General features: G+C 40.1%; 1 protein-coding gene across 4 annotated transcripts in view; it reads left to right on the top strand.

Annotated features, from left to right (window-relative positions):
- The window catches only part of cica (capicua transcriptional repressor a), a 96,602-nt gene that overhangs the window by 49,716 nt on the left and 32,360 nt on the right, over nucleotides 1-14,526 (top strand). For 2 of the 4 annotated variants that reach the window (XM_034160874.1, XM_034160875.1), the window contains exons 4-10: nucleotides 478-609; nucleotides 1,328-1,481; nucleotides 7,916-8,015; nucleotides 8,156-8,338; nucleotides 8,622-8,748; nucleotides 10,912-11,084; nucleotides 13,470-13,602. In XM_034160874.1, coding sequence (XP_034016765.1) covers nucleotides 478-609; nucleotides 1,328-1,481; nucleotides 7,916-8,015; nucleotides 8,156-8,338; nucleotides 8,622-8,748; nucleotides 10,912-11,084; nucleotides 13,470-13,602 — 1,002 coding nt within the window. The remainder of the gene's footprint in view (nucleotides 1-477; nucleotides 610-1,327; nucleotides 1,482-7,915; nucleotides 8,016-8,155; nucleotides 8,339-8,621; nucleotides 8,749-10,911; nucleotides 11,085-13,469; nucleotides 13,603-14,526) is intronic. The other 2 variants (XM_034160877.1, XM_034160876.1) reach the window with 2 other exon arrangements.

Below are 14,526 nucleotides of genomic sequence, written 5' to 3'. Positions count from 1 at the left end.
GTCATAAATGGTGACCTTCCATGATGTGTAGCCATGAAAATGAGAACAGGGTATGGTAACGCATTCACCATAAACTACCGCTGCTGATAATCTCAATTGTGCTGATATTTGATATTATCATTATAAATGACATTTCTGAATATTGTAAATGCAGCACATTAACATAAAGATCTGAATATTTCTTCCAGAGCTGCAGAATATTGGTGGCATATTAATGGTGCTAAGGTATTACTTGATAACATGATTTATAATATCACAAACATATAGACAAATTTAGCTCCTACTGTCTGTCTGGACAGTTAGTGCACTGGAGTCCAGAATCTCTGTGGATAAAATAACAGATTGACACACCACATGGCCCATCAACTTATATCCTGCTCAGTGACTGAGTAGTACTCACCTCCACACTCACTCTGTCTCTCACTCTCTCTCTCTCTCACTCTCTCTCTCTCTCTCTCGCTCTCTCTGTTCCAACAGTTTGGACTAATGTGGAGCCTCGGTCAGTGCCAGTGTTCCCTTGGCATTCACTTGTCCCTTTCCTGGAGCCCAGCCAATCAGGAGCGTCGGCTCAGCCTACTGATGGCCAACAGCTTGTCAATCAAGGCAAAGGTAGAAAGTGACCACACGCCTTTTCTCTGGACGTGACATCATGCTTTTTAACACAGAAGACTGAAATAGAACATTACATAAAAACTGTATGCAGCTTTATACTGTATCTTTAATAATTGTATTTCATTATTTTATAGAAAGTATCCAGACATTTTACTCACTTTTTTTGCCACATCAAATCAAACACAACAAAATCAAACATTTTTTTAATAAAAAAAAACATTTAGGAAAAGGCCATTGGATTCTGTTGAGTCTTTCAAATGCAGATTGAAGACTGTTCTCCTGATCATGTTATGAGTAGGGCATCTTTGTTTTGTGTGTACTTGACTGGCATTGTTTATGTAGTGTGCTGTATTTTGTATTATGAACTTACATTTTAAGTTTTATTGTTACATTGGGTTTTACTGTTTTGTGCTGTCTTTGTCTCATTTATATTGTTTAATTATGTGTATTTGTATATGTTTAAGCACTTTAAATTGCAACTTGGTCCTAAAAGTGCTATATAAATAAAGTTATTGTCCTCATATCATTATTATATAGTTGTACAGTAATACACCAGAAAACACAGAGGTAGATGTAAAAAAAGGGGGGCCTTGACTATTATTTTGCATCAATAGAGCAAACCAACAAATAAAAACTTAAAAAAATCTAACATTTTATTAAAGTTTTTTGCCAGCTGTTGTATAAATTACTATTTTACTACTACTATTTTTTTAAGAGCCTCGCTGTGGTGTGGCTCTGGTGAGTGATGGACGGACCGGCCCTTCAGATATGGATCGGGGATCCCCGTCATGCCCTCCTCCGACCAATGACAATCCTTCTACTGATAGGGGAGGGGCTGACAGTGAGACAGAGAGTGACACAGATGACCCGTAAGTACCAAGCAGATTTTAGACACAGAGCACAACACAACAGTCCTGTAAGGGTCCACTGGTACTGATGCTCATCCCCGGATTCCCGACCCTGACATCGGTGAGAGTTTGAGGATCTGAGAACTGAAAGTGTCACTAAGAATGAGACAGTGAAGCACAGAGGTTTAATGATGGACAAGAGACAGGTGAGGTGGATAAAACAAGAGACACCAGACAGATGCTCACATGAGAAAAACCTGAAGAGCTGCCCATACAAAGGGGTGAAACCATAACACTCACAGTTCCTCTCACAGTGTTAATGCTTAAAATGTCATTTGTAGCACCTTCCTAAGGACTCTCTCAGCCAAGTACAAATCAGGGCCTGCTGTGCTTCAGGTCTGAGATCTAACAGGATCAGGTGTGCACAGAGCAGCTGGACTGCAGGCGTTTTAATACTGCATGTACCTAAAATATGGCAGCGGCAGTTCTCAGTCAACGTAAGCCAACCTGCTTTCACTAATTGTTGTCCTACTTAAATCCTCTAACAACTAACTCCATTTTTAAAAAGAAAAAAATAGCTATTCGCTGTTTTGTCAGTTGTGAATCTCGCAGTCCGTGACTCATGCAAGAGGTCAGTTTCAGCAGTAAACAAACCTCGTGATGTATGGACAACAAGACAACATCGGGGCACGGCAGAAGTTTATCACAGGTGCTACACCTCCTCTAGATAACCCTCTCAACATAATCGCCCGTGAACTCGCTGGATAAATGCCATTCACATCCTCGCTAGCCACTGTTTACATGCGTTGTGTGACGCCAGAACTCTGCTGGCACCACGGTGCATTCTGAGAAGCGCAGGGGGCCGCCAGGGGGATTATGGGGAACTTTAAAGTACTGAATCGTCTTCTCAGTGCTCATTTTCTTTTTGTTGTAACGTTGTGTCTGATTCAGCAGATGACAGATAGTAATTTTAAGATGCAGTTGACATGCTTTGTGAGTGTAGTTCTAATCATAAGCTTTGAAACTTTCAAGGATGCTGTGCTCCAAACAGGGTCATTGAAATCCACTTTCAGAAACGAATCAGAAAGGAAGCAAGTTTTCCACGAGTTGCATGAATGCTTGTCTGGATAGGTTTGTACAGTCTGTGCTCGCGCTTTCTGCTTGCTTTCAGTCTTTGTGTCTGGCTGTGTTTTTGCTCTTTCAGAGTGACTCAGATGGGCTGTGAGCCTGTCTGGCTTGTAGTGTGGTTTTGAATGTTCTCAGGGTCACTGTGATTGCAAAGGTCGCTGTCGCTAGAACAAATGTTTCAACGGTGTCTCAATACTGCAGCACTTACATGTATCAATGGAAAGAATGATGTGTTAATACAGTGTAGAAAATCACTCATAGTGAAAAAGAAAAAGGAATCAGTAAGAGAGAAAGGCACAAACATTGAAATCACTCTCCAGATTAAATCATTTGATTTCTTGCTGGTGCCCAAAATGGAGTAAATTCAATTTTTCCCCTCAAAGTTCTACTCAAAACACCCCACAATGACAACATGAAAAAGGTTATTTTTTAAAAATATGTTTAAAATATTGCAAATTGATTAAAAACAAAACTCTTTCTGGATGCATTGTACAGTAGTGTTCAGAGTAATAGTAGTGCTATGTGACTAAAAAGATTGGAGTCAACCAACTTGTGGCACCTTTCAGCTGTTATTCCACTCCAAGATTCTTTAACAACATTCCACAATTCATTCACATTTCTTGGTTTTGCTTCAGAAACAGCTTTTTTGATGTCACCCCACAAGTTCTCAATTGGATTTCGGTCCGGGGATTGGGCAGTGTGCTTGGGGTCATTGTCTTGTTGAAACACCCATTTCAAGGGCATGTCCTCTTCAGCATAAGGCAGCATGACCTCTTCAAGTATTTTGACATATCCAAACTGATCCATGATACCTGGTATGTGATATATAGGCCCAACACAATAGCAGGAGAAACATGCCCATATCATAATGCATGCACCACCATGCTTCACTGTCTTCACTGTGAACTGTGGCTTGAATTCAGAGTTTCGTCTCAAAAAGAACAATTTTACTCTCATCAGTCCACAAAATATTCCTCCATTTCTCTTTAGGCCAGTTGATGTGTTCTTTGGCAAATTGTAACCTCTTCTTTTATTTAACAGAGGGACTTTGCGGGGGATTCTTGCAAATAAATTAGCTTCACACAGGCATCTTCTAACTGTCACAGCACTTACAGGTAACTCCAGACTGTCTTTGATCATCCTGGAGCTGATCAATGGGTGAGCCTTTGCCATTCTGGTTATTCTTCTATCCATTTTGATGGTTGTTTTCCGTTTTCTTCCACACGTCTCTGTTTTTTTTTTTGTAGATGAACAGCCTATAATTTTTTGCACCTGCGTATAAGTTTTCCCCTCTCCAATCAACTTTTTAATCAAACTACGCTGTTCTTCTGAACAGTGTCTTGAACATCCCATTTTCCTCAGGCTTTCAAAGAGAAAAGCATGTTCAACAGGTGCTGGCTTCATCCTTAAATAAGGGGACACCTGATTCACACCTGTTTGTTCCACAAAATTGACGAACTCACTGACTGAATGCCACACTACTGTTATTGTGAACACCCCCTTTTCTACTTTTTTTTACTAATAGCCCAGTTTCGTAGCCTTAAGAGTGTGCATATCATGAATGCTTGGTCTTGTTGGATTTGTGAGACTCTACTGAATCTACTGGTACCTTGTTTCCCATGTAACAATAAGAAATATACTCAAAACCTGGATTAATCTTTTTAGTCACATAGCACTACTATTATTCTGAACACTACTGTACATACACACACACATGCATATATATATATATATATATATATATATATATATATATATATATATATGGTTGAATTCTTTGTTGAATTAAATGTTAAAATCTTGGCGTCACAACTTTCCAGAAAGACTGCCTTACGTTTCTATGTCATTGCAAACAGTATAAACTCAAGATATTTCTTGTTCTGTGTGGCCAACTTGATTTCATTTGTTCACGTGCATCCATTTCTGCATTCAGGACTGCAATACATTCCAAAAAAAGTTGGTCTGGGGCAATTTAGGGGTAAAATTAAATAAATAAATGATGATGTTATTTCAAACTGGTGATGTTAACAAGTGAGTGTAGTCATGATTTGGTACAAAAATAGTATCCATGAAATTCTGAGTCTTTGAGGAGTAAAGATGGGTAAAGGATCTCCAGTTTGCCAGCAAATACATGAGAAAATTACAGAAATCTTTAAAATCAATTTTCCTCAAAGAATGGTTGGAAGAGTTTTGTGTATTTTTCCCTCTACAGTGCATATATCATTAAACAGTTCAAGGAATCTGGAGGAAATTTAATGTGTAAAGGGCAATGGTGCAAACCTAAGCTGAACACTTGTGATTTCCGATCCTTCAGGCGGCACTGTCTGAAGAACCATGATCAATCAATAGCTGATAGAACCTTACAGTTGTGAAAGTGTAGTGACACGGACCCACAACAGGGGGCGCAAATGAACGGTCAATAGATGAGCCAAAAATTAATAATTTAATGTTGTGAAGGAGCACAACGAACATACAGACAATCTCAGAATAAGATTACAGTCAATCCACAAAGGTGACGTGTGGGCAGGCTCGAGGATAGAAGACGTCTGTCCTGAGAAGAGCCGGAACCACACGATTTCCGCCGCCACCGAACCTGGTGAATACTGGAGCCGCCAAGTCCCGAATTCCCAGGTGATCACCGTCCCCGACTGTCGGATCTGGTACTGCTGGCGAGAACAAAGACAGTCAAGTGTAGGTGTGTGCACACCCAGTAACAACAACGGTGGGAATGCCACCTCCACCTCTCACTCAATATGCTGATGAATTTACAGTGATCCCTCAGAGGAAAAGAGTGCCGTCCTGCACTCACTCAGCCTCCACAGGAAGAGGGACTGGTACTCCTGCAAACACTCACAATATACAGCTTATAAGTAAACATAAATGGCTGAGGATATTACCTCCAATGAAGTTCGATATCTCGGCGATGAGGTGGAGATGACGTCTGGGTTTTATGGAATGCGATGATGAAGAATGGGTGACAGCTGTCAGGAATTAATGAGTGACAGCTGTCACTCCCGGCTGTGTCCGTGGCGGCAGCGCCCTCTCGTGCCCGAAGCCCGCACTTCAGGCAGGGCGCCCTTTGGTGGTGGGCCAGCAGTACCTCCTCTTCTGGCGGCCCACACAACACTTACAGTGCTCTCCAAAAGTATTGGGCCCCTTGGTATTTCACACATTTTAATTTGTTTATGCCATTTCAAATACAAAAAGTAAGTCAGGGTTCTCAATATAAAATAATTTATAAAATTATCTTCCTTAAACTCAAAGTGAAAGTAAATCTCTACAACTTGAAATAAATTCATTAAAAATATAAAAGCCAAGATGATGAGTTGCATAAGTAATGGGCCCCTTTGGTATAATACCTGTAAATAATCAGGTTTATTGCCATTTTTCTTCAGACAAGCCAGGGGATGGATACATGAACATTTCCAAGTCACTGAATATGTCTTGGACTTTATTTACATCAGTCACTGAATATGTCTTGGACTTTATTTACATCAGTTATGAAAAAATACAAACAGTATGGCACTCTGTGGTAAATCCGTATGGAGTAGATCTCAAAAACTGAGTGACTGTGCAAGAAGGAGAAAAGTGAGGAAAGCCACCAAGACACCTAGACAATCCAGAAGAAGTTATAGGCTACTCTGGCTGTGATTGGAGAAATTGTGCACAGTGCAAGCTTGGCATTTTGTATCACCAGTTATACAGCTTCACAAAGAATTGGTTTAGAAGACCTGAAAGTTTAGCTACAGTTTGCCTGAAGGTACATCCGAGATGCAAGCCTAGATTTGATGTTTTGGTGAAAGAAAATCCTAGTATTTCCTTAGTATTTCTTCTGTTTTTCTTGTTGCTTAATGCTGACAAATTATACCTTATTTGTAGTCTTTCTGCTGCTTGAGTTTGTTTTTTTTCTCTCTCTCTGTTTGAGGTGCCTCTCCATCCAGAAGTGGGAGTGGGTGTCCTCTTTTGCAAGCCTCCCGTCCTGGACACCAGCATGGTCTCCCAAAATTTCCTCTATATTTGTATTGTCAAGTGTGTCTGTAGCATGGCCCAAGCAGAGGGTCACCCCTTTGAGTATGTCTGCTTGAGGTTTCTTCCTCATATCATCAGAGAGAATTTTTCCTTACCACTGTCACCTGTGTGCTTGCTCTGGGGGTTGGTAAAGTTAGACCTTACTTGTGTGAATCCCCTTGAGGCAGCTTTGTTGTGATTTGGCACTATATAAATGAAATAAATTAAAATTGAATGGAATAAACACACATGCAGTGTTGCCACAGTTACTTTGAAAAGTTACTTTTTTGTTATTTTTTACAGTTACTCTATACAGTTACTTCATTAGCAAGTTAGATTGTTAGTAGCTGTATTTGACAGGGGGGTTTGTCAAAGATGTTAGGACACAAATGCGAGGCTCACACAAACATCTCTGGTTGGTAAGACTTTAGTGAGATAGGTAGCAATGGTCTGTACACAGAAAGGCAGTCCAAAATACACTTCAGAAGTACAAGAATCATCAGGCTTTGGTGAGGTCGGAAGAATGGACAGGAGGTCAAAAAACACACTGAGGCAGGCAGGACTATGGAACACGAGAACAAGAGCTGGAGAGAAGGCACAAGGTGCATCAATCTGGCTAGGAGCAACTGCCCCCAGTGAGCTTATATAACCCCAGGTGATGACCTGCAAATCAGGAACATGTGTATGTGGAAAGCACCAGAACAAAGGCATGGCCAGAGAGAGAGAAACACCCACCACCAAGAACCCAGGGACAGACAAGAGAAATCGAGACTGACAGACCCAAGCAGGAAAACCCAGCAAGAGAAGAAACACACAGAAAACCAATGAATCAATGAAAATAATAAAACAGACCAGATGAAAATAAAACAGACAAACAAGCAAAACCTCAAACCCTGACAGTATTAGTTATATTTAGCAGCTGCCAGCAAGTTGTCCACAGCTGCTAATGAAGTAACTGTATAAAGTAACTAATAAAATAACTTTTCAAAGTAAATGTGGCAACACTACCCACATGCATGTACCATTAAAGCCTACAATAGTTTATCATTAACAAACCATGTCAGTTTATTTAAAGTACCTTCATGTCAAGGCCTTCATACACCCAAGCAATTTTGAACTATGGTGTATCGCATACAACTGACATGATATATTTACATACACCTACGCTGATGTGTTCGGTCCAAGGCAAGTACGTACGCACATTTGTCTTTTTTAACCAATTTGAATTTGCAACCCTGACCTTAGAGTAAGTTTGTGACTTTATTTCCCATCTGTTTGACGGACTCTCAGTTTCACTTTTTTTCTCTGTGTAAGTGCAGCTTCTCCCCAGGTGTGGGCAATGATCCAGCGCCATCCACTGGCACCTTCAAGAGGCGCACACAGTCCCTCAGTGCCCTGCCCAAGGATGGAGACAGGAAGGTCAGCCCATCGTGGAGACAAATAACTTGTGTAATTGACAAAGAAAAATATGATTCAGATGATTAATTATTAATCTTGTTTATCCTTCTGGTTCTTTTTCACATCTGTTCATTTTCTGGTTTGTTACAACTCCCAACCAGAAGGACAAGGACCACATCCGCCGTCCCATGAACGCATTTATGATCTTCAGTAAACGCCACCGAGCACTTGTACACCAGCGGCATCCCAACCAGGACAATCGAACCGTCAGCAAAATTCTGGGTGAGTGGTGGTACGCTCTGGGACCCAATGAAAAGCAGCAGTACCATGATCTGGCCTTCCAGGTAAAGCCATTCATTAAAACCATTTACCTACACTGCTTTTTTTCAAATTCAACATTCCTGCTGTGAATTGTATGTTAATTACAATGCTATACCAAATGAATAAATGAGCATTTGACTAAAAGCTGTAACACAGGAGACGAGCTTGTGCTCTGCAGCAGCAACACTCATTCTATAGAAGCTGTTTGAAATCCAGTATTTTTGTGCAAAGGATGTGATGCATTTAAGTTTAAGCAGCAGCAGCCAAAATGCATCTCATGGCCTCCTCTTCCTTCTCCTTCTCCAGGTGAAGGAAGCTCACTTCAGAGCCCATCCAGACTGGAAATGGTGTAACAAGGACCGCAGGAAGTCGCTGTCAGAGGGCCGCGGGATGCTGAAAGAGCCTCGGGAGAGGAGCATGTCAGAAAGCATAGGTATGCGTTTGGTTTATTTATAGTTCAAATTCTTTCAAGGAAAGCCACTCCTTAAAAACACCATCCCACAATACAACTGTAATCTTTTAAACTTAAAAATTAAAAACAGAAGGCTGTGACATATTGTTGTCAGTTTCCTGCTGCTCTTACTAGAACTGGAAACATGAAGAAGATAGTCATTTGAGAAAATGGCACAAAAACAATCTAGTTTGATTAAAAAAAAAAGAAGCTACATTTTTACTAGTTCCAGCTTCTAAATAACAAAGATAAACTGAATTTGAGAACCTGGGCCCGTATCCATGAAGCACCCCAAGGCTAAAAATAGCTCCTTATGATATTATTCTAAGAAAAATCATCCTCATATTCTTAGACATTTCTTATAATTTTCGCTTGGTAAGATAAAAGTTGTTCACAAAGGACCTTAGGTCTTAAGAAAGCTTCTTATGGAACTGGTATCTTACTTGGCTTCTTGCAGGGCTTGGGGCTTGACAAATCATGGTGGCATCATGCTGGAACTGAAAAACACAAGAAATACTAGAGATTACTAAAACTTTTAAAAAACATTTTACCAAGTATATTTCATATTTCCTTGGTCCATTGGACATGTGTTTGTGTGTAGGTTTTTGAGCATCTGTAGTGATTGTGTGAAATTAGCTTTAGGCAATTGTACATTGCTGTGTGTGTAAGAAATAGTAACTATGTACAACAGTTTAATGTACAAAATAAATCAAATATCCAATAATATACACTCAGTCCAATGACACGATTATTTGTTTGTGAACAACAATAAACAAGTATTTTTACAATTGATTACATGAAATGCCCAGAATTTTGAAGTAATATACATCACATACACATTATAAAATTCAAAGAACTGCTGCACACAATAAGTAAAAACTATTTAATATCAGTCGCTGCTCTTTCCCTTTAAAAGGAATTCTTGTTGAAATGGTATTTTTCTAATTAGTGGATTATCTCATTAATGACAGAGAATTTGGAGAACAGTGCTGTTTTTTCTTAAGTATTAACCATATGATCAATTAATAATGTTAGTGTGCAAAACCAATTAGGGAGCAACACTATTTTCTAAATAAAGCCCTAACACTCCCATGGCCTGCTGTCTAATAAACGGCAAATATAATCAAAATTGCATGCACGCACACAGAGCTTTTTGTCTTTTTTGCACTCTACTGTAACCAGGTGCTTTTTATTTGACACACAAACAGAAACGGTGGCTTTTCACTTATGGTACTGGGAAACATGGCACTAAGTCACTCATGGTAACAGCGACATAACACTTAACTAAACTCATTCACCAAGTGAACTACAAAAACACAATAAATCAATAACACTACCAATGCTGTTAAACTGACATCAACCACAATAACAACATTTAAAACCCCAAACTCTTATGGTGCATTGCAGCACAATGTCCATTGTTTACTGGTTAGCTAAAATTGCTAATTTCTCAAAAAGTATTTGTTCTGTCAACTTTCCATTTTCATAGCATTCATTCTTGACCATTTCTCTGTGATCTAAGCCATACACACGCACGCACACAGAGGCCACTTGGCTATTATAATATAGATTGTGAATGTTATAGAATTTATGTGCAATTTACATTTTTCCCGTAGCCAGGTATCACAATGTTGTGATGACCTTCATCTCAGATGTTATTGTGTTACTACGCTGGGTGGGAAAAGTAAGCTCATTCCTGATGAGGTCAACCACAAACCTGCACAATCAAGCCAGTAGCGTATTACTGAATCACTGCCATTCAACATATAAAGAATGTCTCTCCGTCCTCTCTGTCTTTTTGCCATCTTGTTTGCTTAAGACACTCTTAGGCTTCTTTAAAGTCCTCCTCCCTATTCTTAATGGTTTGGCACCTTAGGAGCTCTCTTAAGGCTGAAGATGCTTTGTGAATGACTTTTATCTTACCAAGGGAAAATTCTGAGAAAAAATCTTAGAATTCGAGGAATTCTAAGATTTTTCTTAGAATGACGTCACTAAGAGATACTTTTAGCTTTAGGATGCTCCGTGAATATGGGCCCAGAATTTTATGGAATTTCTCATAGGTTTTGTAGAATTGCTTTAATAAAATGCAGATCCAGTGTGGAGACCTGAGTGAATGTTGTTTTATTTGTTCTCATTTTTCTACAGACCCCCATTCGGACTCTCACGCCTTGGAAGGGAAGGGAGGAGGCTCAGGCTGGACAGGGGGATCAGATCGCCAATCAGGCCCATTTGGGGTGCAGCACCCCCGTCCCCGTGCATTTTCTCAGAGTGCTGTACACACCCTGGAGCGGCGGGAGAGAGAGAAAGACTTGGAAAAGGTATGCGCTTGTTAATCTGTAGCTCAAAGAGAGCAAAACAACTCTGGAGATTTAAGAGTGTGAGGAAAACTGTTCCAGATCACTCCTTGTCTCGTATTGAGCTAAATTATTAATATTTGTCAGATCGGAACAACACAACACAATAATTACAGCCTGTTTATGGCAGAAACAGTTTATAAAGTGTTCTCAACACGTGTGTAAGCACCAACACGTAGAGTTTGTTGTTTGCTATGCTGCATTTCGGATGATGTCACAGCTGAAATGCTTCACATGGATGTGCATTGTGTGAGGGCTTGAGCTGCTTCAGAAAATGAAAAGCTCGCTGGAAGCTCAGCTTCCAACTTCAAAGGTGTTACTTTGTACTTTTCTTGTGCCTTTAAAGGTGTGAGGTGTTTTCTGCTTCACCTTTAATCAAAGGGGAGCTTAGATGGCTTTATCTTAAAAGTGCACCACCACTGATCTTTTTAAGATTTAAGTCATGAGAATGTTTTTTGGCACCACTATAATTTTATTTATTAGCATTTAAATAGGGGATTCATAATATGACATTGCCAATATGATCAAAATTTGCATTGTCTAGAAAAGTATTAATAGCTTTCCTGAAGGGGAGGATTTCAAACAAACAGATAGCCTTGAACTACTTATGGCAGTGTCCCATGCAGTCTATGATAGCGACTTCATAGATCACTTAGGTGCTTCCCCCAACTTGTGAGAGGGATGCTGGGAAGCACATGGCAACACCCAGTTAGAATAAACAGACAGTGTAACAACAGCTGGTTATGAGCTTGACCAAAATATTCCAACATGGCGGAAAACGCTCCAAAATAGCTGTGTTTCTGTATAAATCTAACACGTTTCTCATGTTTTGTAGAAGTTAGCGAGAAATAACACGTCTGAATCTAAAAATGCTGTTCTTGAAACCAGATAACACCTTTGAAGTGATTTGCAAGACATGTCACAGATGTCAGCGTGCACACTACATGTGCACATCACCCAAGGTCAAAGATAACTTCTGGTAATTTTAAAAGCTCATGGACATGTACTCGCACTACCTCCTGCAGACCAGTGTAAGAAGGAAAATAAAATAATCATTATGGAATTCCCCCCAGGTAGATGTTCTCTTTATTTAAATAAGCTGCCATTTTGAAATGTTTTAAAAATAAACTGACATTGTAATACTTGGATTTCAGTAGACAAAATTTTGTCAATTTAGTGAAATTTGGATGGCTGTGTAGATTTAATGTTGCCTTTGACTGCACACTTTGAGGGTTTGTGTTATGGTTGACCAAGGAGCTGACTGATTGGACCCAAAATGCAGAGACAGGTTAAGTAGGGAATTACAAGATTTTACACAGAGGATGAGGTGATTGTACAAGGGAACGGAAAAAAATTGGCATTATGAATGAAGGCCAGAAGGAGGAGGTGAGGAACCATGGCACTGGAGGACTAGGACACTAGGAGCAGGGTGGCGTTACTAACAGCTGCAGACTCCAAGAAATCAGAGGACCATAGTTTGATAACAGAACAGTGGTGGGCACAGCTAACCGAAAAGTTAGCTTTCATGACCGTTAATCGGCTAACTGAAAAGTTAACTTTTATAAAGCTAAACTGATAAACCCCTAAAAAATTTACTGGACGTTACAGCTAAAAGCTAAACCGATAACTTTTAGTATTGACTCCAGTATGCTGGCAGCTACTGACTGACACAACAATGAGCCAGCGCTTCTGTCTCAGATCAGCCTTCTCTCAGCAAAAGAGACCTGGTGACCGGAGAGAAAGGAAGGGGACCAAAAAAAAAAGATCATTTATTTTCTCAGTCATACAGACTTGCAGACGTATCCCAGGGGTCATACACAGCAAGATAGTTTTGACTTATGATTAAAAATTTTAAACTAATTCTGGACAAGTTATTGAAATTAACGTCACTTCTGTCATTTTACAAAGTGAAAATATCAGCTATATGTTTTAGTTTTAAAGTAATGCACTAATTTTGAAGGTTTTAGCTTTGACAGACACACATGCCAAAAGGCATTATGGGAAAATTAGTTTCCTTTCATCAGTGCTTGGTGGGTATATGTAAAAACCAACACACAAGTTACTATAACGTGTGTTGGTTTTTACAAATAAATCTGCATTTGTAAATATGTCATTTTTTCCATTAGTAAAAAAAAAAGGCAATTTGAAAACTGAAAATTCTGTTTGTTAAGTGATTCAGCACTTGTCACGAATGTGTAGCAATTGGTATTCACACTGCCATGAGCACTGCCATCTACTGGATGGCAGTAGATGGCCATATTGCTACCTGCAGTGTTGTCATGAAGTGTTTAATTCAGTTTCTTTGATTATAATTAATTTTTTATAATTTTTTTTTCCATACTGCTTCAGCAGGACAGGGGAAGTTTGTTTCACACCCAACCTCCATCTCAAACCCGGTACCAGGGCGGGGCCAGTGAGGATGTGACCAGTGATGATGAGCGCATGGTCATCTGTGAGGAAGAGGGAGATGATGATGTCATGGGTGAGCAGGAGAGGGAACTAACACATAATTCTTTCATTTTCTCAATGGGCGAGAGGCTGAGTTCTTAGCTCGGATTAGACTCGACTCCAGAGTTGTGAGACCTCCTCCACAGCAGATGGACCCAACAGGCTGGTGACACACATACCTTTTTCATTGTGGCCATCAGAGGGCACTGAGGATACAGTGATGCAGTTGTAACAATTCGAGTTGTTTTTGAAGTTGTTGGTCCTTGGTTACGGAGTTTTAATCAGTCAGAGGCCAGTATTGTTTTTCTCCTCCATTTCCCTGCCTGTGCAACATCTCAGTCACTCCGATGACATATGTGTTCTCAGCCAGACCCTAACCCAAACCATAATCATTCAAGGCTAACCTTGGACCAGGACTGTTCGGCCAGTCCAGAGCTGCATCATTTTGCTGCAGTTTCCAGGGTGATTGATGTGTTTAGTCCGAGTGCAGCTTTGTTCAACAGGCCTTCAGATACTTTTCTCTCATTTGGTGGATGTGTCAGATATGTTTTCTCATCAGCACTGAGCTGTAGACTGAGCTGCTTCACCCTGCAATATCCGGGGACAAGCACCAGCCCAGTCTTTATAGGTCTTACTTCATTTTCATAATATTAACTTTATAAGTGCAATGCCTCCTAAACTGGCTTATGGATGTCGGTGAAACTTCACACAGGAGGCACACCATGTGTAACAATAGAATTCAGGTCCAACATCTTCAAGGAGAAATAATTGGACTTATACCCCTATTCCATAAGGCATCATTCTATTACAATCCCCCACAACTCAGAAAAAGTGCAAAAACAGGATGAAACGGCTTATTTTGGCATGCTTCCTTTCAGGCTCGAAATATAAAGTGCAGACCTGGTAACTGGGTGGCTTATAAAGTGCAGACCTGGCAAGGCAACTGGCTCAAAAACGA

Source organism: Thalassophryne amazonica, chromosome 20 (assembly GCF_902500255.1).
Source record: "Thalassophryne amazonica chromosome 20, fThaAma1.1, whole genome shotgun sequence".
Classification (NCBI taxonomy): Eukaryota; Metazoa; Chordata; class Actinopteri; order Batrachoidiformes; family Batrachoididae; genus Thalassophryne; species Thalassophryne amazonica.
Note: the sequence above shows the minus strand (reverse complement) of the source record. Positions and strands in the feature narration are given on the sequence as shown.